This window comes from Micropterus dolomieu, linkage group LG01, assembly GCF_021292245.1.
Source record: "Micropterus dolomieu isolate WLL.071019.BEF.003 ecotype Adirondacks linkage group LG01, ASM2129224v1, whole genome shotgun sequence".
In the NCBI taxonomy this organism is placed as follows: Eukaryota; Metazoa; Chordata; class Actinopteri; order Centrarchiformes; family Centrarchidae; genus Micropterus; species Micropterus dolomieu.
In genome coordinates, this window is record NC_060150.1 from 26,315,964 (window position 1) to 26,343,711 (window position 27,748).

Genomic DNA, 27,748 nt, shown 5'->3' on the forward strand with positions numbered 1-27,748 from the left:
GGTTGTTCTTGCACTGAATAATTTGCTTTCAACTTCACTGAATTTATTTTGCAGGAGAAATAAAATAAACACCAAAAAATAATTTATCTATGTTTCTTTGTTTCATATTAGTTCCACACAGTCAGGATGGATGAGCAAAAATGAGAGCACTCCTATTGCATTGGTAAAATGTACTGGCAGATCCTCAGTTGAGGTAGTGGAAATGCCTCTGAAAAATCAGGAGAGAAAACCTTAGATTGGTGCTTCCCTAGTTTAAAACACCAGCCAGTTTCAACCTCACATGGTCTTCATCATGGCACAGGTACTGCAAACTCTATTTTCATTACATTAATTACAGACACATAATTTCTGTCAGGATTTCCTAAAGAGAACCCAGAAGTAGACCGGAGACAGAGAGCAGTTCAGGATGTTTATTACAGGGAACAAAAGGTGGATGGTAAGCACGGTTAGAGAGGGTGGCGGGCAGGCGGGGAACTTGAGCTGAGGTCCGAGAGGTGGGTGCTGATGGGGAGGCAGAGTTGCAAGGGTTAGGTGCAGGGATCACAAAACCGATGGCTGGTGCAGATGACTAGAGACGGAGAGAAACAAAGTTACTAAGGATCAGAATAACAGACTAACTCAACAAAGCAAGTTAACTTGAAGTTGGCAGGTGCGAGTGCATACACAAGTGACACAACGATCCGGCGGCAACTGGATGGCTGGAGGCAGTATTAGAAGGCTGAAGAGATTGCTTGATGAAGAGCAGGTGAGCGAATGAACCAGATCCAAGGACACGCCTCACCGACTGTGCAGGGAAAGGGAGGGAGAACACAGAAAAACAAAACACACCAAGCATCCCGCAATTGCACAAAAAGGGGAAAAATAAACAAAAGTCATGCATACACATACCAAGAGCTTGGGACAAGGGTTCAAGACTAGGGGATCGTGACAATTTCTTAGAACATAAGAAAAGGCTTCACTGATTTATTGTAGTATAGACAATAGACTGGAGGTGAACATTATTCTATCACATAATGAAAAAAAACATATAAACAAAACTAATAATAATTAAATATTGAGCATACAAATCATATCATCATATGTTCTCATTTGAAGAGAAATGGTTAGAAGGACACTAGTATGGTCGATAACCTCTTGATGAGTGATTCCCAGGGGGAGAATGATCCTAGGCCACACAGTGAAGTTGTAGAGTATTCATCCTGCACGTTTAAATAAAACATGTTCACGCAGGTATAACATGGAGCACTCTGATGGTATTAACAGATACTTTTCCTGTTCTCACCTGTCAGTGATGCTCTCTTCACTCCCTTAGTAGACTGCTGTTCATAAGCTTACTCTCCTCATACACTGTCTGCATAAATTGATAATGATGTTGTTAGACACACATGCACACATCACTCTGCGTACCCTCTCGTGTGTCATTGTGGACTGTTGTGCCGAGTTTCATCTGATGATGTAATGCTCTAAGAACTTCAATACACAAAGCAGAGCTTAGCCAGCAAAGCTTGAAAAGGTATCGATGCACACAAACCTAATAGTCTCCATGTAATCAGTCATCAAATTAAAGCGCATGTAAATGTCTTAAAGGATTTGAATCACTGTTGCCTTTGCTATGCCATCCACAAGCTTCTCTGAGTTTTACAGAACTCACGCTGTGTGAGGCGTTACATAATTGTGTGCATCACAGGACTTTTAAGAAAATGTAATGGTCTGACTCTGCTATACTGCCTACCTGATGTTATTGTGGTCTGCTAACACTACTACTGTACTCTCTGGTTAACACAGTAGGTTTATATAACAGCTAAAATCTTTGTTACCTCACTTTAAAAACTATTACTCACATGGAACTGGAAGTCCTTAAAATCACTTAAGTGCTCTATATTCCTACCAGGAGTTATCTTGCAAGAATGGTTTTTCTGGCTTTCCTCAATTTATGACTAAGTAGCCTATCTGCCATGTAATTTTGCTTACTATGCAGGATTCTGTGTGTTGTGTGTACATATACACTTGAGCTTCCTATGTGTCATTAGGCTCAGTGTGGGGCTCAGCTGTTTCGTAGCTGCAGCCCATCTGTCTTTCTGTCTTGTGTGTCCTGGGTCAGGTCTGGGTCACCTCAAGGGCTTGCTTTATTACTCTCTAGGGGATCATATGTCCACATAGAATAGGGAACGTACAATGAAAAATCGTGAGCAGTCGTAGAGGTTTCATCTGTTGGGGGTTAAGGAGAAAAGAAAAGTTTTCGTTGACTGGAGAAGCTGGGACTCTTGGAACCTTGGTCTGTGTGTTGGAAGAGACACTGGGTTAACTAAGGCCATCACAGTTAGTTTGTTTGAATCTGAACTAGATTTTCATTGTCCCCCTGCCCCCCTTCTTTAATACACAATTAAATTGTGTGCAGGTGGAACCATGCTGGGATAACTGAAGGGAGTGTGTTCACCCTTTTAGGCCTCAATGAAGTAAAAACTTGTAAATACAGTATTTTTTATCCTTACATGATCAACTCTGTAATTATAAAACTGTTGTCCAAAGATGTGATTGTTGAAAGTTGTAAACCTGGGAATCTTTCCCATCTCTACCATCCTCTCAGCGAGTTGCAGCTATTTATCATAGCTTCTTCCATTTTGTACTCACTGGCTCTCTGCTTCCCCGAAGGTCAGATATGTGATAGCGGCACAAATGCACAAATGTGTGTCAGAGTTTGCCAATGTTGAAATCAATGCAAAAGATTTGCTCAAATTTGCATTTTAATACCCTTGGGAAATACTAGTAATAACTGTAGCCAGCAGCTAGGTTTTATTTTTACCTTTCCTCCTGACAAATCAGCTTGTTTCATTCTCAGACATTGTATGCCTTATATTGAAATCTTGATGGAAATTCCCATCTCATGTTGAGAATTCTGTTCACAGAGAAACAACATGTGTGCGAAACGGACAACCTTGACTTTTGAAAAGCCGTTCTACTTCTGATTAAAATGGCAACAGTAACATTAAAATCAGTTGACAGTTAGTGTCTCCTCCAGACAATGTGTCTTTGTCCACCCTCCTACTATTCTCGCCAAATGGTAGGAGTGCTTCAGAGCACAGGCAGCACTTGGCCTGTGCTTCACTTTGTGGAACGTCCCTGGTCAATGTTGTTACTCAACAAAACTCTTTCACTGTTTTTGTATAACTACTCCCTTATTCACAAGCACAGGCATCATTTAAACCTGCCCATTTTACTACTGCTACTCAAGAGGCCTCGACTGTATTTGGGCACTGTGTGGGAGGGTGAAGGAGTGTGATGGAGGACGAGGCAGGACGAGGCAGCAATGAGGATGCTCAGTGGTTTGGAATTCTCCTGCCAGAGTGGGTAACAGTACAGATGGGAGAGCCGTCATCCCGGCTGATTTACACCTGTGTTTGTGTCCTGGGCAAGAGGAAGGAGGCAGAGGGCAGGACCGTGTCCTGTGTGTGATGCCTTATAGGAAGAAGTGGCTCCAGTAGGAAAAACACTTTCCACTGGAAAACCGCAAATGTGTACATCCTTCTCTCTGATGCATTTAAGTGGCTTTTCTGACATGCATGACTTCAGTTATTATATATATATATATATATATATATATATATATATATATAGAGACTGGAGTGTGAAGCAATGTTCAGATTTAGCTGCTTGATTCCCAAACATCCTTTTCTTAATCAAGTATATGAAGTCTGTTTTCTGTCCTGTTTTGGACACAATCTCAATGCAGGGCATCTGTTTATTGCTCTTAAGTCCAGTCTCTGGCAAATATGATGCTACCCCACCAGCTGGGTGGCATCTAGTAATTGTTTGTTTTTTATTATAAGCAGCTTAGCACCAGGATTATCAGTCGCAACAAGTTATGTTTTTATGTCACAGCAGGAGGGATGGCTTGTGTCTTATTTTCCAAGCCAAAACATGGAGGTTAGGTCATTATTCCCTCTCAGTCTCAAGTCTTATTATTATTATTATTATTATTATTATTATTATTATTAATATTTTTACTATCATCTCAGTGCTAGCAGAAGCACCTGTGCTGCTGTGAGAGAAAAAGACAAAAGAAAGCCTCAGTGCTGTTCAAATACAATTCTAGTTGCAGGTGAGCAACAGAGACAGATTACCATCATGTTTTGTTGATTGCAATTTGTATGGAAGAGCAGAGTGAGATCTTTTGTTAGAATATAGTAGATTTAGTCCAGGTATGTAAATCTTTTTTTTTTTTTTTTATTTAAATGTTTACCCTTTCTTCTCACAGGCTTTTTGCAGCAAGACAAAATGTGACAGATCACTGCAGCATCAGGAAAATGATGCCTGATTTAATTTACTGTAGTTCACAGTAAAAATGCAAAATGACCCCTTTACACTTGTATTCAGCCTGAATTGTTCAGCAATATTTTTTTTGCATCATAGGACTGTCTAAAAATACAGCATTTCCAAAAAGCCACCACTCTGCAGATTAACTAAATAAAAGCCCTATTTTTAGCTCTGTCACGGTTAGATGGTCGTTTGTAATCTAGTAGCTGATGCAGATGAATGTCTACCTGCTCATATGGCAGCTGTTTGATACACATTGGCATTTGCTGGGTGAACCCTGGGCTTTCACTCTGTTCCTGAATTGAATTAAAACCTGAGAATGAATCACTGAGTAGATGAGGGGCTGTGTGCTTCTTTCCATCCCCTGAGAGTGACAGCGTGTATATTTGGGTCTTTATTGTTGTAACCTAACTGCAAGTCCGACTTCAACCCTCTTCATCTATTATCTGGCGGACCTGTGTGACTACCTCTGCCATCTGAGCTCCCATCAGCCCTCCTTCCCCTGTTAAGCCCAGGCTAAAGCACTGGTACTGACACAGGAGAGCTCAGGACAAAGGGCTACATACTGAAATTGGCACAGAATAAATTAGTCATGTTGGTTTTAAACCTCAATAATAGGACCCATGTCGGCTCTTCTGAACTTAAGAATCTAAAATGACTGACAGTTGAAAACAGAGTGAGGCAGTTGAAACTGAGATTAACACGAAAGATTTTGCATAGGAATGAGCCAAGGTATTTTAAATATTATTTTAAGTTTATTAGGAACTCTCACTGCTACTCAACTAGAAGCAGTGCCACAGGCATAGTACCATGTAGATTTAAGAGCTGTTCTGGGCAAAACACCTTTTTGTACAGCATTGGAATGGAATGAACTCCCAGTTGAGATTAAGTTAAGCCAGTCAGATCGCTGTTTTAATCGAGCATGTGGTGAATGGTTGTTAAACGCTAATTAGTTTGAGTTTTTATGTAGTCTGAAGAAATATTTATGTTTTTTTAATTTGATTTAATTTGATTTAATTTGTATTGGGATGTGTTAGATTTTTTTGTTGTTTGTTTGGCTTGTTTGTTTTTTTTTTTTTTTAATTTTGGTCGTATTTTGTAAGGGTTGATTGTATAGGGTTCCTTTACTCATCTGTAGCTTGCCTTGCCATCTTTATCAGACTACAATGAGGACCACAATGGAAATAAGTTTGTAACTTTCTTGTGTTATCCTCGACAGTTCTGATAAATGTATAATGTCACTGTGATGGCATCTTGTTATGTATTTATTTTTGTTACTGTCTAATAAATCAAATCAAAATAATAAATCAAAAAAAGAAACGTGTAAAGCTTCTTGGAAACAGCATCAAAGATACTGTGAAATTCTTAAAATCCCACTTACTGATGATCAATTGTTCTCAGAATTTTAATTAAATAAATAAAGTGAGAATGAATGGTTGACAGTGTGCAGGAGTTTGTTTTTTTAAATGTTTTTGTTTTTTGTAGTCATAACTTTTTACCTGACACAGCTTTGTAGTAATTATCACACGTAGCAAACTCTGGCATTGAATGTCTGGTCTGAGTCTTGTTTACTTATTAGTTCTGAGGCCTTTACTACAAAGCAGGTTTTGAGGTTAGTGAGATAACTTCAGGATTAACCCTGGGTTTTCAGTCCCACGATGGTGGTTCACTTCTCACATATGAAGTGCTCCAGAGCAAATCAATGCTATACAGGAAGGCCTGCTGACCAATCAGTTCTCTAGGAAACAGTTTAATTTTTCTTTTTATGCTAGGCTAAATATTATGAGCATATATTTTGTTGTTCAAGTTTAATATGAAAATGTTTGTTTTTTCTTTAGGTTTGTTAAATTTGTTTGTTTCTTAAGTTAAAGAGACTGGTCATGTACCTAACCTTTGCTATTTGGGTGCAGGTGAATTTTTATTAACTGTTGGGAACAGAAGCTGTAGTTGAGATACAGTCTTTTGAACACTATTTGAGCGCTTTTCTATGGCATGAATAGATTTTTTGTTTCGTTCCTTTATGAAGTTAATTAAGAACAATGTTTGGAACATTTTTGAGTGTGTTAAATAAATGAATCGGATTTTTGAAGTGACAGGAAGTTCTTGTAAGTAAGTACGAACGACCACTTATTCAGTGCTCAAGGCTTTTAGAATCAGAAAAGGAATCAGCTTTATGGCCAGGTATATGTACACATACGAGGAATTTGACTCTGGACAATGCTCACGATGTGCTTACTTATACAATAATACAATAATAATCAAACACAGGCTACAGTATAGAGAACACATATATAAATATACACACAAAAATAGACAGATTGAGACAATAGTGCAACAGTGCAATGAACAGAGGATGCAGGAGAAAAATTATTATTACCATTATTGTTATTATTATGTACTGTACATGTCGGAGGTGGATGTGATACACAGGTACACATACAAGTATATATGTACACAATGTGATGAGTGCTGGAATTAATGAGTATTATGTGTGGTAGAAAAGCCAACACACAGTTGAAAGAATAAAGCTTAAATGCTCATACATAATAACAATGCATCTAAGCAACACATTCATTTAATGTAATACACAAATGAAATTATAGTCAGATCTACTTGTTCCCTAATGATTGGGCAGTGATATTATAAGCCTATTATCTTGCGCATTCACACAAACAGTGATTTTTTTGCCAGCTGTCCTTCTTGCATTTGGCAGCTGCAGCTGTGCTGATTTTAGCCTGGATTATGTATTATATATTATAGTTTGCTCTTTGTGTGTAAAATATGCCGCTCTGCTGCCAGTAAACTTGCATGCATGCACTTGCATGTTTGGGATTTGTCATATGCTGCAAACACCACACCTAATGTGAATGTGCTTATGGCTAGATTGGGAAACCCTGGGTTGACTTACCGAGCTGATAACCAGTGACACTCTCTGTATGAGATCCTGTAGAGCCTGATCAATACTGGATTTTTAAAGCAGATAGTTGAGAGTTATACAGACATTCATAGTTCCCTGGCGATGTGTCCCCCCTCTGACGTTTTCAATTGCCAAGAGAAGGTGAACATTTTGGGGTTTTAATGACATGTCTTCACAGCTGTTGGTGTGGTTGATTTGGCTTTGCGATAAAATTTGGTTCAGACATTCTTGTTCCTCTCAAGGTATGGGAAGTTTTAACTTAATGTTATCTGGATAAGGGAAAATGCATGTTAATGCAAGGTGTAAATGTGTTTTTTGTCTTACAATAAGGATCTCTAGAATTTGTTTTTTTGAACATTGTTACCGACATCTGTATGGATAATTTAACAATTGAAAAATCAACTTTTCAGTGCAGCCTTATGCAGTGGTCGTTCTAATTCTGCACAAACACCTATCTTTGGCATATCTGCATTGCAGTCTTGTGTTATTTATCTGCCAACATGCAGCTATTTCTGCAGTAAGCTAATATCCACCAAATCTACTCAGGAAGTTGGCCCAAAGTGACCAGTTTCATGCCTTAAGTTTGCAGTTTTAACCCAAATGCTTTTTGATAGTGTTAGGGATTATTTTCAGCGGCAGTGATGAGTGAATGCTAAAATAGAGTTATTTTTGTCACAAAGTGGGCCAAACCCCATGTGGTGGTTAGGTACACGGCTTGTAAGGACTTATGGTAGATTTCACCAGTTTTTCCTCTCTCTCTGTCTTCTCTCTTTCTTATCTGTCTTTACCTACCTGACATTCTATTTTCTTTAACCCTTTATTCTGATTGTTTCTTTCTTATTTTCTTATTCTTTCTCTCTTCTCTCACTCTATATCCTTTGACCGGCTGTTTCAGTTATCTGTTAATATTCTCACGTCCCACTGCAGCGATGTTAACTTTTCCTGTAAACACACACAGCAGCCGTGCATGTGTGTAAACTAGAGATGCACTGATCGATTGGCTGGTGACCGGAATCAGTCGGTTTTCAGCTTGATCGTCCATAAGCAGTGACTGGGGCTGTCATATATCCGATCCTGTACACACCGGTCCACCAAAAGCAGGCGACCACCCTTTACCAGTAAACTATCTTTGTTGTCGCCTTAAACATGTGTACTGTACCATGATCCCAAACTCACAGCTGACTAGTAAGGGTACCAGTGCAAATGGATCAGTGTACTCACTCGCTCTTGACTGACTCCCTGGGGATCAGAGATGGTTGTGGAGTACACAACATCTACCCAGTTAGTCTACAGCTTGTTGTTCCTCCCTGTCTCTCACCTTCATTGCTACCTCAACAGCCCGGTATGATTATAAATTCAGATCCAGATTTGTTGACATTCCCTGACAAAGATGTGCAAAAAGCTGTACAGTTTAAAAAAACAAAACAAAAAAACACCATACCGGTAATGACCAAAAGGTTGTTTATTCAATTAATGTATGGAGCTGTTCCATCTTATTTCATTGAATACTAACTAACTATTCAGTTTATATGTTAAGTATCCAAATATTGATGATGAATATTCCATAAACCTTTTTGTTATATTAAAATCAGAGAGGAGTAATAGACCTGTGTATGGGCAATAAAATAAAGGGGAGTTTGAACTACAGTTGACATTTTTGAATGTGCACTGGTGCTCATGCACCTACCACGTGAACGTGCATGCTTAACGGACAGCAGCACCAAACAGTTTGAACATACTGTAGGTGGAGAAAGGTCTGGATCAGGGTACATGTAGGCCTGCCCACAGATGGTTTGTTGCCTGCTGTTGGAAATTAACAAACAACAATTTTTCCAAACTGTACTTGTTTTCATTAATTGAATTAATCATCATTCATCATCGTAATGATGTCATGGCACACACACTACCTCTCTGCACCTCACTGAGAGTCCGGCTATATTTGGTGACCTATTTTAGCACTTTGCAGAGGAACAGAGAGAGAGAGAAACTAACTGATATTACATTAGAAGATGTGGACATTGTGGATATTTTATAACCACAGACCAGGTAAAGCAACAGTGAACACATCTGTTATTGCTGATGTCAGTCAGTACCATGTTGATTTTGATAGGGTTTGTCAGTAACAACACACATGCCTCACCAGCTGTCATGAAAACGCATGAATCGCAGGTGAAAAAAATCAATATGTGAGTTGTGTTTTTTGGGCAACTTTATGAAACATACTGCTGATGATTAAAATCAACAGAGTAGACACGAACAGAGAGAGACAACAGTGTTGGTGTGTGGTGTGTGTCTGAACGGAAAAGCAAGGTGAGTAGATTAAAGTAGTTTATGAGTAAAAGCTGAAATAAAGTGGATTAATTATGTAGAATTAAAATGGTGAGATAAGAAGTGACCTGCTAGAAATAGGAAAATGGCTGAAACCGAATATAATAAAATTTTTATTTTTTATTTTTATAAAATTAAACACCGAACAAGTACATTCACAGTATTTCCATTTATTAAATTAAATAGTCAACATGTGCTTTTTACTTAGTGTTTCCCATAGGTTTGGAGAGACTGTGGTGGGTGGGTCTGATGCCTGAGAGGGTCCGGTAAAGTAAGTGTCCGTTTACTTTCAATGGACACATGTAATATGTTTTATACTTTCTGTGAATATAATCCAATTAATCTTATTTCCATACTGTATTAACACCTTATTTTGAAAACCGGACATTGTCATGTGTATCATCGCGCTAAATTCATCAAGTCCGACCCAATTTCATAAGTAATGTTGTATGTGTTTCTCGTATCGCGTGACAAGAAGACTTCACAGCCTCTCTTCAGGTAGGACTCTCATACTGCAACACTTGTCTCTGTAAAGAGAGAAACTGACAGGATAAAGTCTCTAACCTGCCTGTCAGCTCGCTCTGGTCCGTTTCAGTGAATTTACCGTAAAGACTCCAAATTCAGGTGCGGCTAGTTTTATCGCCTTCTCAGAAACGAGTGACAGAAACACTCAAAGCGGGTCAGACTGTTTGTTGCCTGTCCTAAGAAGTCAGCCACAGATGGAGTGGATGTGCTAGGAGACAATTCAGCAGAACAGTGTCTGCAAACAGTGATTTTTACATCTTTAAAATGCTTCCACACTGCCGACATGTCAACGTAATTGTTCGGTAAAGTGTCTTTGGTCTGTTGACTTATTAGGCCGAACACCGAAAGTGTTTGTTATTTAGTGCCGAACATTCAGTTCAGATAAAATATACAAATATACCCCCTGTCCCTGCCACAGTTACACTGTCATTTTGTGGGAAACACTGAGCTGTAGGCCTATTATATTGCAGTTCATTTTCAGTTGAATTTTATTTGTACAAAAAGCTCTGTTCAATAGCCTGACCTAGAGCACTGTTTTTATTTTGAGATGTGTTTGAGTGAGAGAAGGTCCTGTAACCTGTTGCAGTTTTTGGAGAAAATGTAAAAACTGCAAGATCTCAGAGGTCTGAGGTCAGGTGCCAGTGAGGCGTTTGAGGTGTGCATCAATATTGATGTTCCACCCCTTAATATAGAAGAAGCGTGTAGACTCGGCCTCTGTTTCTGTTGCATCACTGCTTTCTTATCTATTTTATCCCATCTGTCCATCTGTTCGTTTGTCAAACCAGCTGTCTCTTTCCGTTTCTATGTGTTTTACTCCTGCCCCTGCCCGAGCGCTCCAGGTAGAGTAATTCATGCCAGTAATATCTGGTGAGCATGTAGGTAACCCAGCAACACTGGCATTTAGAAGGACTTGCAGATTAGTGAGGCTTATGGCTACCTGCTGTCTCTGCCTCTCTGTGCCTCTTTTATTGCAGGTGCATTGCTATTTGCAGCTCAAATCACTCATCTGAAAATCCGTCATCATCTAATTAATGTCAGTGGAAGGTGGAGTTACAGAGTACATATATAAAATGTTTGTGTAGAGGATTAATGCCTCTCCCTCCCTATAAATAAATACAATTTAATCCAGGCACATTGGCTCCTGCGGGGCTTAAGTAAAGCAGTAAAGCACTCACATCAATGATATTTCTTGATTAAGCAAAGTGTGTTTTGCTCCTCTGTTCCCTGCGCCACCAACCTCAGTCCATGGAGACAGTAGAATGTGTGAGTGGTGACTGATAGTGACGGTGGTCTCCTCCCGGTTAATAGGACAGAGAGAGACAAAGAGCTGTTGTGTCTGCATGGGAACCAGGAGCAGGGATGGGAGGAGGAAAAAGAGGTGGGAGACATGTTAAGACAAGGAAGTAGCTGAGAGTACAATGAAGCAGCTAAGCATTACTTATCTTTATGAGTAATCTATTTATTTTTTTAAAAACACATCACAGTTTTTTGAGCCCAAGGTAACGCCTTTAAATTATGTATTTTATCCGACCAAGACTAAACCTGTGTTCCTATGTGTAGTATCAGTAGTATATGTGGCATCTTTATTGTATGTGCCTGCTCTGGGAGGTGAACATATAAGTACAGTGTTTATTAAATATTTGTGATTCTTTGTTTGTTTTTGTTTTTTAATTTGGGAGCTAACAGTCAATGTGTTGTTACCGTCATTGCAGTTTCCATTAGCCCTTTCCACAGCAGACATTTTGACTTGTCGTAGTACAAAAAGCACAAGTGTTACTAATAATAAAATATCTATAATATAATATCTGTTTTATTTAAATGTCCCAGTAAGCCAGCACGAACAGTGGAATCAGCTATCATTAATTGTATTATTTAAACCTGAGCTTTTTCTACTTTGACATGTTTCTGTGTCGTCTGTGAAAAAGGTGTTTAATATTTTGCACTGTCCTCGTCAAATGTTATTTTACAAATGATGCTGTGCATGATTTATTGATTTATTCATATTGCCATATATCTTATATAAACAGGAAGTCTCTTGAGATACATTATCTTCTGTTAGGTAGGTGAGATTCGACCTGAGTCTCCTAAATGGTGGAACGGTGGAATTGACAAAATTTGGAATGGTGCTCATTAAAACATTTCACGTCAGTGAGAAAGAAGACGAAACTGAGAATTGTGGAGGTGTTGATATGACAAAAAGGTATGCAAATTTGTTTGTTTGTCAAACTGTATCGTGATATAATTTTATAATAGATATTGTAATTTTCTGTGTCTGTTTGCAGCACGACATTACAAAACCACCAAAGACAGAACAGACTGTTGTGTTTTTATGTGTGTTTCTGTGTGGCAGCCCGCTGGCAGCCTGAGTGGGCCCCTCCTTGGTTTTAGCAATAATGGGGCCCTGGCAGGCAGTGGATGAGATTACTGGTGCCCATCTTTACTGGCACCCTGAGGCATATCTTAGGTCAGGATGAGGACAGAGACAAACACACACATACAGTTGCGCACAAATACACACGCACACACGCACACACACACACACACACACACACACACACACACACACACACACAAAAAGCTGTCTGCTACTTTCCACAATGGTTTCCCATATACAATGTGGAGACTGGAGATAATAAGTGAGCTGATTGAGCCATCTAGTGGTCAGTTGTTGTCACTACATTTAGAAAGGCTACTGCACTTTAAGTACAGTGAGTAACATGATATCTGTGTTGAGTGTTAAAACAAATAAAAAGTAAAAGTAATGAATCATAAATTTTTTCCAATAATAATTTTTGTTTACCCACAATATTTCTGGAATTACAGGTGTATACCAGACAGAAAAGTCAGGGAAGTTGTGGAATATGAAATGAAAATTGTATTATGCAATATGTTTGATCAGTTTATTGTAGTATGATACGATCAGCAATGGTTTGACGTTTGTAGTAAAAAAAAAAAAAAAAAGTAAAAGTAAACAAAAAAGTTTTTATTATGTTTTTATGAACAACATTTATGAAGTTAAAATACGCTTAGATCCCGTACATTCCTGGAAAGTCATGTAAAAGTCACATCAGTGAACTCTTTCTTTCTGTTTACAATTGAGTTGTAGTGTGGGCTAAACACAAAGGGTGAAGCATTGTGAGCCTTCAGGCAGGAAAATAAACTTGAGTTTCAGGTCTATCCAGGTGAGTTGGTACACCTGTGGGGCGGGTGTCTTCCTGTTCGGGAGGATTTAGTTTGCGTGCACTGTAATAGTGCAATGGGAGTACAGCTGCTTGCATGTGTGCAACTGTGTTTCTGTTGCAGGAAGGAAGTGTCCTGGTAAGTCCCTGCACAGCCTTTGTGCACCTTTTCCTTGTTGTTGTCATGATCTGCGTCAGTATATCTTCGACTTTTGTTAGATCAGATCTTATTTTATTGTCTTACGTAAGTAGATGTTCTACTCACTCCTAATTGTGCAGTAACATTTCATTATAATTGGTGCGTTTTTGTGGTCACATGAATATTGTAAGGACAAAGTGACTTTGACCTGCAGTCCGTTTTTGTTTATTGCTTTAAATTTCAACATCTCTAGTTCAAATATTGCACATAACCCTGTTATTGTAGGCTAATCTCAAGTGAAAGTGCACAGCTAACCTGCAGATGTGCAGTTGTAAAGCCTTCGAGCTAGTTTGACACATCCACCTGACATTCATTGTAGTATTCTGCAATAAGTATAGCGACTCAAAGAATGTCACCTTTGATTTTCTTGGAGTGCCCTGACTCATATTCTTCCATATCAGTGAGCCCTGAAACATCTTTTCCATTTCTCTTGTAAATTAGATGGACCTCTCTTAAATTAAGTTTTTATTTTCTATTTAAGTTTTTAAGTGCAGTGAAATGCTTCAGCCAGTTTGTGTTTTGAGGTGGCTGAAAGGGGAGAATGACTTCATGCCTCTGGAAAGACCGGTTGACCTAAACACAGATTTATATCTGTGTGTGTGTGTGTGTGTGTGTGCTAACAACACACATGTACAGACACACAAGCAGATGTATTTTATGTGGAAAGACTGGACGCTTATGAGCAACATGTGGCAGAGTGCTGATTCTGAGCTGTCAAAAAATCCCACCTGAGACCGAGAGAAGAGCGCTCACTTTCCCCATTTCTCTGTTAACCTCTCACATCGCATGAAGCCATTCTTGTTGACTTTTCTTGGTCATGGGTTAATAGTGTTCATTGATATTCCACATTTGCTCCCCTAATCTGTTTCCATATGTGTCCTAGTTGCATGCATATACTTCTTCCTCTTGCTCATCGTTATTGCTGCCCCTCCATAGCAGTCAGTCATTCCAGGAACATCAGCTGTGCCAGGTACCGCTGAGTCTTAATTTAAGCAGCCCCAATCCCTCGTAAAGCTAACGACGATTAACGAGAAGTCGTATGGCACACGCCTGAAAACACAACCATGTCCCGCCAGCGTCACACGCCTCATGCTTAATAGGAATCGACGCGGTGACATTTTGGCAGCGCTGCGCCGAGGCAGGAGAAAGACATTATTCTACAATGTGTTTTTCCACAGAAGAAACAGAAAAGGCAAGGGGCTGCCTTTGCAGCGCTGGCATCAGGAGGATTTTCTTCCTTTTTCTTGAAACGGTATTTCAATTTCTAAATGTCATGTGGATGAACATTCCCCTCGACCATGGTTTAATACACTGCAATTATGCACAGCCCATTGAAATGTAGTTCCACTGTGCGTCTGTGTGTAAATGAGTATTCGCCTTTACCACAGCTGGATACACTGCAATTATACTCTTATGATTGTGTCATGTATGGTTGTGTGCATGTGGCTGTAACTCTATCTACTTCTGTCTGTCTGACTTTGCATTTTGTGGTTCCTGCAAGCCAATGTGATGTAGAGTAGCTGAAATACAAATTGATTTTACATCCAATCTGTCTTCGCAGCTTCCCTATACCAATACACCCAAGCTGAAGCTCACCGGGTGGGGCTTGAAGTAAAAGAACATAGTTTTCCATAAAAGACTATAAAAACTGTAGTGCACCTCTCTTCTTCTGTCTCTCACTCCTCTCTCTTTCTAAACGGCATCCCGGCACACATATTTGGACACCTCTTTTGTGAACTAGACTATTATGTGCTTTCTGCTACCACTCCTTTAAATGAGCATATAAGAACATGCAAAAACAAGATAGTGTGCCCTTTAAAAATATGTTGCCAGTTTGGAACTATATCATTTAGGCAGAATTCTTGTAAGAAGTCTTTTTACATTAGAAAATTTAGGTTTCATTTTTTACACAAAAAAAAACAGTATCGTTTCGGTATCACTATCTTCAAAATCTCCAATGATTCCCTGACCTTACAAAGTGTGATTTCTTACAGAAGGGAACAAGAAGTAGCTTCTCGCAGTAGGTCAAGATTAGAAAGACCTGTTAAGCACATTGAACAATAAAGCCTGACCGCCTTCATTTTACCAAAAGACTGAGATACGTGCAGAACAAACTCCTCACAATGTGGCGACAGTACAGAATCTGTAACTTGAGCAGGTGTCCCACGGGCTGCCAAATAGATCTTCAGTAATCTTACCAAGGACCAGTGTAGATAAACTCATCAGTTGGAGTGGATCAGCAGCTGCTGAAGCTGGTGGATAGCTTTGAAGCTAAATGGTCCTTTGAGCTGTAACCAGAGCAGGTGTGACAGGGGTGGCTTTGGTCCGTCATGCACTGAAGAGGATCTGTGTCATGCATGGTGGCCTAGTAAAAACCCTGGCCAGTAGCTGGCCTTCCTGCCACTTGATGTGGGACAATCAGAAAAACCCAACACCCCAGTAGCACCCCTGGGAAGTTTCAGGGGTGCTGAATGGCAGAGTTGACCGTGTCCTGTTGTAGTACTTCCTGTCCAGGTCCAGATGGAGGCAGCATGAATGCAGAACCATTCGACCGAGTGAACCCTGAGAAAGCTTCGGAGCATGACAAGTTTGTCTCCTCGTTTCTTTTCCTGCTGTTTGTTGATAGGTCTTTAGAAATGACAGGTCTTGCGGTGTTTTTTACTGTCAGTCATTCTCGAGACTCTGTTATTCCCGTCACTAACTTCATCAACATCCAGCTGGGACTCAGATGGCTCCACCCGTGCTCACTGCCAGCTGGACAGACAGGCTTGTTTTTGAAAAGAGAAGAAGAATAACAGTGTTCTACACTTCTGTTTCCATCCTTCTACCTATCCATCCATCACCTGACCTGAGCTATTTTCTCTTTAAATACGGATTCGACATCAGGTTTCACACTCGGAACAAGACTGACTGGACACAGACAGTGTCTCCTGACATCCATACAGGTGTTTGTTAGAGAGACTGGCTTCAGGTTGGGTCTGAGCTGGGTTTTCAGGCTGAATACTCCCCGCAATAGTGAAAGTTCCCACTAGATGGTGGCAGAACTATTTGAAGATGTCAGGCTTCACAACAGGGGCAGAGCAATGAATCTCATTGGAATTAAGCGTATCCCATCCCTTGTCCACATGGCAACTTGTCCCTTTACACTCCCCCCATGATCTGATATTGTGTGAGCTGAAGCATTCTGACAGTGGGGAATGTTTCTTTAAGTCTGTCTATTATGGTCCTTTTGAGCCTTGTAAAAAAGTCCCAGGTGTTCCCGGCTCTGCGACATGCTTCCTGGCCCTCAGAAAGCTCTTCAAATGGAAAGATGGATCCTTCCTCAGATTGGGGAATATGTGGTCATTCCCCCTTGGATGCAACAAAAGGCGGACGACTGATATTACAGTGCGGGATACGAGTATTCATGTCCCTTGTCTTTCCTTGAGTCTGTCATTCCAATCACAAAGTCTTATGACAAAACCGGGCTGTAGCCCTCTCTGTGAAACACTGAACTGATTTACCATGGGTCAGTTCTCTTGGCATGAGCTCAGTGGCTGTTAGGTTAGGTCCCCTGTTCAAAGCGGCCTGCTGGAGAGATTTTGTGGTCACAGCTCGAGGCGCCGCTGCCCTTCTCTGCTGGTCTTCTTTAACTATTTTATTGAAGTATGTGAAGGGTTGAACAGCACTGAACTCTGATTTCACCAGGTTTTTTTGTATTTATGCTCATGCAAACGACTGACAAACCTGGCCTACAAATTGGTGCTGGCGTGACATAGTAGCAGGGTTTTAAATTTGTCTCCCAGATCTTCTCTCGTTGGAAAATCGATCCTTTCTTAAGTGCTGTTTGATGAATGCACCATATTTTGTGCGTCTCAATCCAGAAGAAAAATCTTCTTTTTCTGATATGCTCTCAGTGTCTTGCTTACCTGCTCACTCAGGCATCTTCTGGACTGTATTGTCTAGATGCTTTTTCCACAAGGTTTCCCCATGGGGTCTTCTAGGCCCTGAGGTGAGTTCATATCACAGTATGTCAGACAGGCGTGGTAGCATTTTGCTATATGGGTTGCTGTCTTGGCAGGTGTGAGCCTTGACCTCTGTGTGTGTTTGTACACACATGTGGGGCAAAATGCCAGGAAATAGTCACTCCTGTGTAGCTGTCACTGCGGGGGCTTTACAGAAAACACATTTGCAATGAATTTCCGGTCCACTTTTTTTGGCCCGCTGACATGGACATGAAGTCACAGCATTTCAAACTTCAAGTGTGTGTGGCCAACACCACCTAATCATTGACGGGGGTCCCAATGAGCTGGAATGGCGCAGGTGTCTCGTCTGTCCCTGTCTCCAGCCAAGTTGTTCTAAGTCAGCTGTAGCACACTGTGACTCAGTGTCCACCCAGAGCCAGTTTTTACATCAACATGGGAGAGACATAATATAACTTATCTTACTGCTAGTGTTTATTTCCCAATGCTCTACACTTTAGGTAAGTTTGACTGGGCCACAGCACATGACAGCTGACATATAATGGATCAGTAGGTTCCCAATGTAAAGAACTGAAGGAACAAACCTAATTGTTTTCCATTATCCCCTTTTCAGATAAAGCATTTGTGCTGGTGGCAGGACTTAGCTTGACTCAGGGACCTGTTGTGGTTTTTAGTGGCATTTTTAAAGAGGAAGTGATGGATCAACGATGAAGAGTAAATAAGTACATTAACTCAAGTACTGTACTTAAGTACACATTTGAAGTGCTTGTACTGAGTATTTTCTTTTCATGCCACTTTCTGCTTCTACTCCAGTACCTCAGAGTATCTCAGAGAGAGATATTGTACTTCATTACATTTATCTTTATTTCCACGCACAAAACATATAAAGTTTTTAAAATATGATGTCTTGTTAATTAAACTACCAATTTACTTTACATTACATACTACCTATTGACATTAATTGGCAACTATTTTGATTATTTAAGTCATTTTTCATGTAGAAGCATTTCATGGTTCCAGCTTCACAAATGTGAAGTTTTGCTTTTCCTTCCTTTAAATAATTTTTAATTATGTTGATGTTGGGACTGTTGGTTGGACAAAAATATACATTGTGAAGGTGTCACTCTGGGTTCTGCACTGTGATATCATTTCTTCCTATTTTCAAAATTTCTACAAAACAAAAAAATCAATGGAGAAAATAATCAGTAGATGAATCCATAATGAATGATTAGTTGCTGTTCGATAAAAAATAGCTCAAATTGAGTTCCACTTCAACCAACTGCAACAGTAAAATCCTGCTTTTACATTAATGCATGAGTAATAATAGTCTAATAAATATGTATGGCATTACAGGGGATATTTTTCTTTCTGCATTCAGTACTTTTGCTTTGACTTCTTTAAGTACATTTTCCTGATTATACTTAACATACTATTACTTAAGTAAGTACTATTACCTGCAAGTATTTTTACAGCGTGGTCCACCACCGATTGAGATGGGCTATGACTGAGTACAGGCCTGGGAAGGGTGAATGTGCCTTAAGTCTCTTGGGAAAAGTCCAAGTCTTTCAAAGCAAACTGTAAGTTGAGATGCAAGTCTTTCAGGTGTCTGAAAGGTGAGATTAAATCAACACTGCATTTGGCTTTCAAAGCCATTTTCATTGTTCCTAGTAAGTTCAATTTTTAAATATTAAAGCCATGTGCCTGTGCATAGTCTGCCTTATTATTTTTGCTTGTTCTGGGGATTTACCAAACTTGAGACTTGAATGAAAGTTTCAAGTAAGGTCATGTCAATGGGGTCAAATCTATAGCAAGTAACCTCTCGTCCAGTCAAGTTTAAAATGGGTATCAAGTGCTCATCTTTCTGTCTAACTCAAAGTCTCAAGTCTACAGCTCAGCTCTTTACTTAGGCTACATCTGTCAGGCTGTCATGTCCAAATGAAGACGTATTAGCCGTTTTTCTCCCGTGGTGGTTGACACAGTGGTTTATTCTTGCTACTGTATATGTGTCCGCACATGGTCATCCACTGCAGGGTGAGATTTCAATGAGCCACAGGCATTTTATTTGTGTTCTACATCTCCTTTCTTCCTGTTCCGACTCTCTCTGGCTTTCCAGTTGAGTGCCATTATTTACGAAGCAATACTGTTCCACGCCTGTTTGATTTTTCACAGGTCTGTTGCATTCACTTGCTTACTTACCCTTGGCGGATAAAGTTCCCCTAGTTTCCGCTGGATGCTGAATAAAGTGTGTAGTTTGTGTGTGCGCCAGATGAGGTGATGTTGGCTCCTGTACAAAGCAGGATGTTCAGCAGTTTAGGAAAAAAGTGTTGGGTTGTAAACACCCAGAGTCAATTATGAATGTACTGTCAACACACACACACTCTCAGTGAGTCATTCACTGTCAATTGTTGGCTCACTTACACAAATATGCATAATTGCTAGTATTGTAGATATTCATATCCATGGTTACGGGGAGATACAAGATCCCTTAACACGAACTCAAACGCAGCGCAGTAGCTGACACACATGTGCATGTGGCCATTCTGCCATTTGACAAGTAGGCTCTAAAATCTTGTTCTCTTGCAGGGCTCTATGACATAAAGCCTGTCCTCAGATTCAGCTGGTCCCTGGGGAGAGCTGCCGAGGAACTTACAACTCTGACGCCCCGCTGCCATTTTCCACAGCCTGAGGGTAACCAGGAAGCAGCCGGCAGGAGCCATGCCTGCCCTGGCCACCGGAGCCGGCCACGAGCCAGGTACAGACCCGTGTCCAGGAACACAATCTGAAACACAAAACACAAAAAAAGTAAAATACACTTATAAAATGTGGTTCTTCCAGCAAAACTTCCAGTCAGTGCACCAACAGAAGAACATTAATTTAAGTGTCATCCCAGCCTTAAAATGGATCTTACTTTAAATGTCAGTATAGCTTGGTCTGTGTTTGGAAAATAAACCAGTCAGTTTTCATTTAATTCTGTGCCCCACCAAATGAAAAACACAACATTACAAATAATCCCACCATGCAAATTTACAGTTTAACAACATAGAGCAAAAAATAATGTAAATGACGATTTGTACTAGACTATATCTATACACTATATATTGTCATTTTCTCTGCTCGTGTGTGTGTGTGTGTGTGTGTGTGTGTGTTGTCAGATAGAGGAACACGTGAAGCTTGTCAACACCAAGACAGCTGCCAGAAATCACCACCTCTCCCCTCAGGAACACTATCCTCTTCTCAGTCTGGCTTAATGGCCGACTACATCATCTCTCTCACACTCACACTCACACACACACACACACACACACACACACACACAGAGAGAGAGGACTCAAAGCAAGCGCAGGATAGCAAAAGGACAAAAGCAAGACCGACATTTATGTCCTGCTCTGATGGATAAAGAGTGTGTGCGTTTCTGCATCCAGACTTTTAACCGAGGTACCGTAGCCCCCGTCGTCCTGGAAATTTGTGCAGACAAAGTAGAAAGCCAGACCGTCAATTACGATTAGAGTCATTTTGGGCAATTACCGGCAAGGGCTCAGGTTTCCAAATAAAACACGTAAAGACTCCTCCGGCCCATCTCCTTTGCTTCCCCCTTGATGGTCCTGTGAAGTTGTGTGTGTGTGTGCAGGTGAAACATGATGAACGTTATAGATGAACGGATAGGTCACTGATCTCCAGGCCTGGTGAAGTCACAAATGCTTGTGGCTGGCCTGGCATAGGGACTGCCCTGCATTGTTCCATTGTTTACACAGCATACTGGCGGTATCATAATAATGCTGTTGATTTAAGAGATGTTATTACTAAGTTATACTGCTATTTAATCCTATTTCAAATCTTATTTGTTATTACTGCTGGATTGATTTACTGTAATATTGTGATCTACTTTAAACGGTGTCTTATCCTGGTTTTAAGGGCTGCGTTACAGTTAAGTGACACAATTTTCTGAACCTTTTAGAGTATACTAGTTGAGTGAAATTAATATTAACTCTATACATCTATACTTGATGCCAATATACATATTATAAGCCACAATTTCCCAGATTCTTGTGTCCTCTTGTGAAAGCACCAATAAGCATTTGTTTTTTCCCTGTTCTATTCATTGTAATGAATGACATATAAACAAACGGAAAAAAATGCTCCTCTGCTTCAGTATGTCACAGTACACGTTGGCATTCATGGTTCCCTCAATGAACTGTAGCTCCTCAGTGCCGGCAGCACTCATGCAGCCCCAGGCCATGACACTCCCACCACCACGCTTGACTGTAGGCAAGACACACTTGTCTTTGTACTCCTCACCTGGTTGCCGCCACACCCTTGACACCATCTGAACCAAATAAGTTTATCTTGGTCTCATCAGACCACAGGACATGGTTCCAGTAATCCATGTCCTTAGTCTGCTTGTCTTCAGCAAACTGTTTGTGATCTTTCTTGTGCATCATCTTTAGAAGAGGCTTCCTTCTGGGACAGCTGCCATGCAGACCAATTTGGTACAGTGTGCAGCGTATGGTCTAGCACAGACAGGCTGACCCCTCACCCCATTCAGTGTCTGGTGCAATGCTGGCAACACTCGTACATCTATTTCCTAAAGACAACCTCGTGATATGACGCTGAGCACATGCATTCAGCTTCTTTGGTCGACATGGCGAGGCCTGTTCTGAGTGGAACCTGTCCTGTTGAACCACTGTATGGTCTTGGCCACCATGCTGCAGGTCAGTTTCGGGGTCTTGGCAATCCTCTTATAGCTTAGGCCCTCTTTATGTAGAGCAACCATTCTTTTTTCAGATCCTCAGAGAGCTCTTTGTCATGAGGTGCTATGTTGAACTTCCAGTGAGGGAGTGTGAGAGCGATAACACCAAATTTTAACACACATGCTCCCTTTCACATCTGAGACCTTGTAATACTAATGAGTCACATGACGCCGGGGAGGGAAAATGGCTAATTGGGCCCAATTTGGACATTTTCACTTAGGGATGTACTCACTTTCGTTACCAGCAGTTAGAGACATTAATGGCTGTGTGATGTGTTATTTTGAGGGGACAGCAAATTTACACTATTATACAAGCTGTGCACTCACTACTTTACATTGTAGCAAAGTGTCATTTCTTCAGTGTTGTCATATGAAAAGATATAATCAAATATATACAATAATCTGAGGGGTGTACTCACTTTTGAGAGATACTATACATAAACAATGACGCATAATTATGGTGGGGGATTAAACACCATGTTTACTTTATTATCTGTACTGGGGATAACAGGGTTTACCTAACCAGTAAGGGAAACCAGATTCCAAAAATGATCTTCGGTACAGACTCAAAATAGGAAACAAAACTAAAACAGAAAAAAGACTACAGCATGTGGCTGAGGGGAGGATGTCAAAATGTTGGTCATCTTTGATTTAAATGCAAATTTGTGATGTCTAAAGGCAATTCCTGACTTGATCCCAAACCCCTCCAGGACCATAATTAATAACACTCATCCATTCTCTCTGCTATTCTCAACATACCAAAAATATTTAAAAGTTCAAGTAACCAATGATCTATTGGAAAAACCCAGGCTTATGAATCATTCCCCTGAAAACCCAAAATGGCTAAGCCACAACAACAAAAAGTGAGAGATTTATAGTCACAATTACTAATATTGAGTTAATGACTTCAGGTCAGAAGGACCTGACGCCTGGACAATGCCACAACATGAAGTATGGATTATAGTACAGTTTTGGCTCCTGTAGTAACAATAGTAACCTCTCTCCTAATCCCAGATATATCACTTACCATATGTTTGACTCTTTATGTCAATAGTGATTCAGCCAATAGTCACTTTGTTACTCATGTATAGTATAGGTTTTATTGGGAAATAAATATATGCGTCTGTTGATTTTTAATATCAGTGCAATATTTTATTAATGGCTTGAAGTGGCTGACGCTACTTTTTCATTTTCTTTGAATTACTTTGTGAAGTCCTGCTCTTGAAAGGTGCTATATAATAAAGTTACTTACTTACGTGTAAGTAAGTAACTTCACACAACGTCCACACATCAGGACCTCTACGTTGTTCTGGAGATTTGGCATATACACCTCAGCAGACAAGCATAAATCTACAGAGACAAACAATACCTCCTCCACGTGTGGTGGTTGCCAGTAATTACAGAGACATTACAGTATCCTGCCAGTACCTTAGCTTCTTTTCTTAAGCAGTCCTGCCATCTGCAGACCCCTCAACACCAGCCTCAACACACACACGCAGAAGATGAAGTACTGTACTCAGGCTTTTAACATAATGGGGAAAATATTATCATTAATATAACTATTCTTTAGTAGCAGCTCTCCTATTTCATCACCAGATTTGGGCAGGAGACTGTGTAAGTGTGTATGTGTAGATCTTAGTTAAATGTTCATTATCGGAGTGTTTGGAGAGCAAACACGTGCGCAGACAAATGGAGGGCAAATGTAAGATCATACCATCTCTCTTTCTTTCTCTCCCTCTGTCTCAGCCCAAATAAACAGCAGGTCTCTATGTGAATTAGAATCTAATAAATGAAACCAATAAGTGAGAAAATAAACTCAAAAAACAATAAAATGTTGGATAACTGGCCTTAAAATATGACCACGGGGAGTGCTGGATAGGCTGTCCTGGTGATTGGGTTACTGTGCACTCATTTTACTGTGTGACTTTAAGGTTTTTCATAAATGGTTTGGAAGCAGATTAATAACAGGGCTTTAGTTGACTATGCTGGCCCTGCTCTTAGTATTTGAAGCATTTTGTGTATCCAGTCTGTACTCTCCATTCTTAAACATCCAGAAAAACCTGCCCTATGCTTAAGGACACATTTATGTGACATTTTGTTGGCTGCTTCTCTTGGGCTCTAATAGACAAACACACATTAATTCACATTCAAGCAAAAGGTGGCCAAGAAGAGACAGAAAACTAGCTTTTAATTTTGCAAACACTTCACAGGGCTGAGACACTCAGGCAATAAGTCAAAACTTAGGTTAACCTCAACACTATGTAAACCCCCCAACAAAGATATGCGTCTGCTCTCCAGGTGTTTTCTCTCCTCCAGGTGGCTGCTGTTTGCTCACTTCTCCTCCTGTTCAGTCATGATGGAGTTTTGTTGTGGGCTCAGTTGGGGACCGATAACTGGTACGCCTCCGCTCGGTTTGGCTCTGCTTCTCTAAGTTTATTTCAGCTCCCACTCAGGGATCTTCAGACAGACAAACCCAGCCCACTCCTCTGTCTGCTACACACAATTTATCTCCCTGCTGAACTCCATCAGCTGCAAGGTCAAGTTTTGTGAAAAAAAATTTTCACACTGTGTGTGTGTGTGTGTGTGTATGTGTGTGTTTTGCTGCATTTATTTTGTGGCCTACCAAAAATCTGCACCTATCCCTACAGCATCACAGGATGTCCAATCAACCTCTATGCTAAAGACACTCATGAACATGTACAGAGACACAATAACACTGATCTAGAAGTTTATCATTTTTGCCCTGTGGAAAACTGTGAAAATGAAATATACAGTCTGCCGCATACAGTACCACATACGTATCCAAACATTTCTCTGTATGCAGTGATGTGTGGCACTGTGATGCTTGGAGTCAGTTCGGTAATAACTTGACCCATCACTTGATGAGGGTTGCACAATAATGGCAGCTTGATGTATGAAGAGCTTTCTCAATTGCTCCTAACGTCTCCACTCTCCTATTAGAAACCCCCAGACAAACTGTACAACAGCTGGTTTATGCCATTTAGAGGTCAGTGAGCCTCCTGGAGTGAGAGTGGGTGTTTGGTCCTTGTAGCCCCATTTCCTCCCTGCTTCTGCAGTTATGTGATTGCAGTTTAGTGGTGGAATGGTGCATTTGTGAGGGAGAGGTAGAATGGGGTGATATTGGGGATATAGAGCTGGAGACATCTAAACGAACAGCTGGACTAAAATCTCTCTTAGATAGAAGTGGCCGATACATTGTCTGTCACTTTTTCAAATTAGAATGAATTAGAATACATTTCAGGTATCTATAACCAAGTCCAGTTGCTATTGATTTTAAACTACCTGGATGACTGAGAACCTTCATAGACATTGAATGCCACCCATATAGTGTAACCCCCCACCCGCTCACCCCACAGCGATGTCTGTCCGTTGGTGGTCAGAGAGAGTGTCTGTTCCTTCAGGATTGCCTATATACTTTCCATTGTGGTGTCATACGGCTTTACTGTATGTCTTGAGATTGTGGTGTGACTTCTAATTTTATATCATGCCTCCAGTTCTGTGATTATCCTGAAAACCTTCTCCTGAGACAATGCCACTGGGCCACATATCCTTGCAGATAAATGTTGCTATCTTGTCAGTGATGGCCTTTTAACGAGCTTCTAGCATGGCTCATGAGGATGAGTGTGGCGAAAGGCTGTCAGATGAGGTTGTACAGTAGCCAGTGAGTAGTCAGAATTGTTGTTGATATAAAGTAAGGCAGCTGCTTTTTACAAAGTCAGCTAACAGCCTTATCTATGTTGGTCATTTTGCCATTGACGGTGACGGTGTAGAATCCAAAATACATCCAAAATAGTGTCCCGCATTTTCATTTATTGGCTTAGGTTACTGATTGATCAACAGGACATGAATAGGTCAAGCCCTCTGCTACATCACAAGGCACATTACTTCAAACAGTCTATTGCATATAGTCTATACATTTGTAATCCAAACAGGTAATTAAATATAAAATTTTGTCTCAGGGTTTGAAAAATCTGAATTTAGAATAAAAAGTGACTCCTCTAGTCTGCATACCAACATAATGGTAATTCCAGTAGGGCAGGACTGACAAATTGGGCTTGCAGATATATTAGCCAATGTTAGCTTATTGTAGATTTATCAACGATAAGTAACAAGAATTTGGAGTATAGAAAGAGATAGAAAGAGATATTTGAGGTAATTTACAAACAGTAACGCCATAGCATAGTTTGACCCTCAGAACACTTACAAGTTTTCAGTACATATTTTGGTCACAGTTCATTAAAAAACAAGTTTAACAGATTCTTATCAACGTTTGTCATGTGTTTATGTAAAAGTAGTCATCCAATATATTTATTTGATTTTTAAAAATCCATTGGTTGTGCTATAACTTCTAGTCATAACTGGCTTTTTTTCCCCAAAGAAAGCCTACATTCATTTTATTGAACTAAACTCTCAAGAAAATACATGAATAGTGCATATATAACAGTGGCCATTAGTGCCGTTGTTCCTTGTACTTGATTCAGTAAATGAGACACTCCTTGGTGTGGTTAATTAACTGGTTGTAGTTTGTTTTAACCACAGACTGTATATAGGTTTTACCTGACTGCCTTGGCTAATACTAGAGCCCAACGATATGTGTTTTTGGTGGCCGATGCTGATGCCAATATTAAAGTGAAAAACAGATGATTTATGAGCCGATATTTAGAGAATGATTTGGATAAACTATAAACTATATAAACTAAACTTAGAACAGGCCAATACTGAAAGCTGGTATGTATGTGGACTATAAAACCTTTCCCTAAATGGATTATGTTATATAATAATAATAATAATAATAATAAAATAGATTAGTCTCAAAAAGTGAACATGTAAACAATTGCACATCAATAAATATTTTTTGCTGGAATGTGCAACAACGAGGACTTGCAACCTTGAGATTTCATTTAACTAACATTATAACTGTAACCACAGCAGTTACGGCTCTGACAGCATTTCACATCTACAACGTCACAAAAAGAGGAGCTACAGGAAGTCGTCTTATTTTGTTGCTCAGCTCACGTTTATTTACATGTCCGCTCTGGTTTAATAATCTCAGAAATGCAGAATAACTGCAGACAGGCGGCTCCCAGATATATTTAGAATACACCAGAAACTTAGTTTAACGGCTCATTACCGTTAGCGCTCCTCCACTGATAAACACGGCATTAGCTTTGTGGCTAATTTAGCAACGTGAGCTGCTGTAACGTTACGTGATTTTAGAGAATATTTAGAAGTGATGAACTAGAGATAAATGTGGACCGTTCACTAGAACAGCCACACTGTCTCAGAATAAATCTACAGTTACGCCTGTCAGCAGCTTTCAACACCCAGCTACCGTGACATTAACCTGCTGTGAGCTGGTAAGAAGCCGGGAGACGGCAGAGAAAAACGGGAGGGTTAGCAAGTCATGAATGTTTTCAGGAGAGAAGTGATTGGGTCTGTTTTTCTTATAATTATTTAAGTCATGTAATTAATATGACAAAAGACCTACTCACCGCTAACAAAGCCTTCTGCGTGTTTGGTTTCTACATGCTGCAGTAAGCTCCAGTAAACTCCAGT

General features: G+C 40.1%; 1 protein-coding gene and 1 long non-coding RNA gene across 5 annotated transcripts in view; one reads left to right on the forward strand and one right to left on the reverse strand.

Moving 5' to 3' along the window:
- Positions 1–27,748, forward strand: part of mpp7a (MAGUK p55 scaffold protein 7a) — a 151,082-nt gene that overhangs the window by 18,436 nt on the left and 104,898 nt on the right. The window contains exon 2 of one of the 2 annotated variants that reach the window (XM_046062724.1): positions 20,008–20,176. In XM_046062724.1, the coding sequence (XP_045918680.1) occupies positions 20,140–20,176 (37 nt within the window). In that variant the 5' untranslated portion in view covers positions 20,008–20,139. Of the gene's footprint in view, positions 1–20,007; positions 20,177–27,418; positions 27,550–27,748 lie in introns of those variants that run through there. The other variant, XM_046062732.1, reaches the window with a different exon arrangement.
- LOC123979036 lies at positions 407–27,747 on the reverse strand. Of its 3 annotated transcripts, XR_006827126.1 has the most exons (8): positions 27,685–27,747; positions 19,843–20,203; positions 19,621–19,708; positions 11,260–11,420; positions 1,283–1,351; positions 1,132–1,199; positions 664–784; positions 407–568 (listed from the first exon to the last, which is right to left on the reverse strand). It is a non-coding gene; the product is annotated as an uncharacterized LOC123979036 (long non-coding RNA). The 3 variants fall into 3 exon arrangements; XR_006827123.1 differs by having other exon boundaries at positions 19,621–20,203; XR_006827122.1 differs by lacking the exon at positions 11,260–11,420 and having other exon boundaries at positions 19,621–20,203.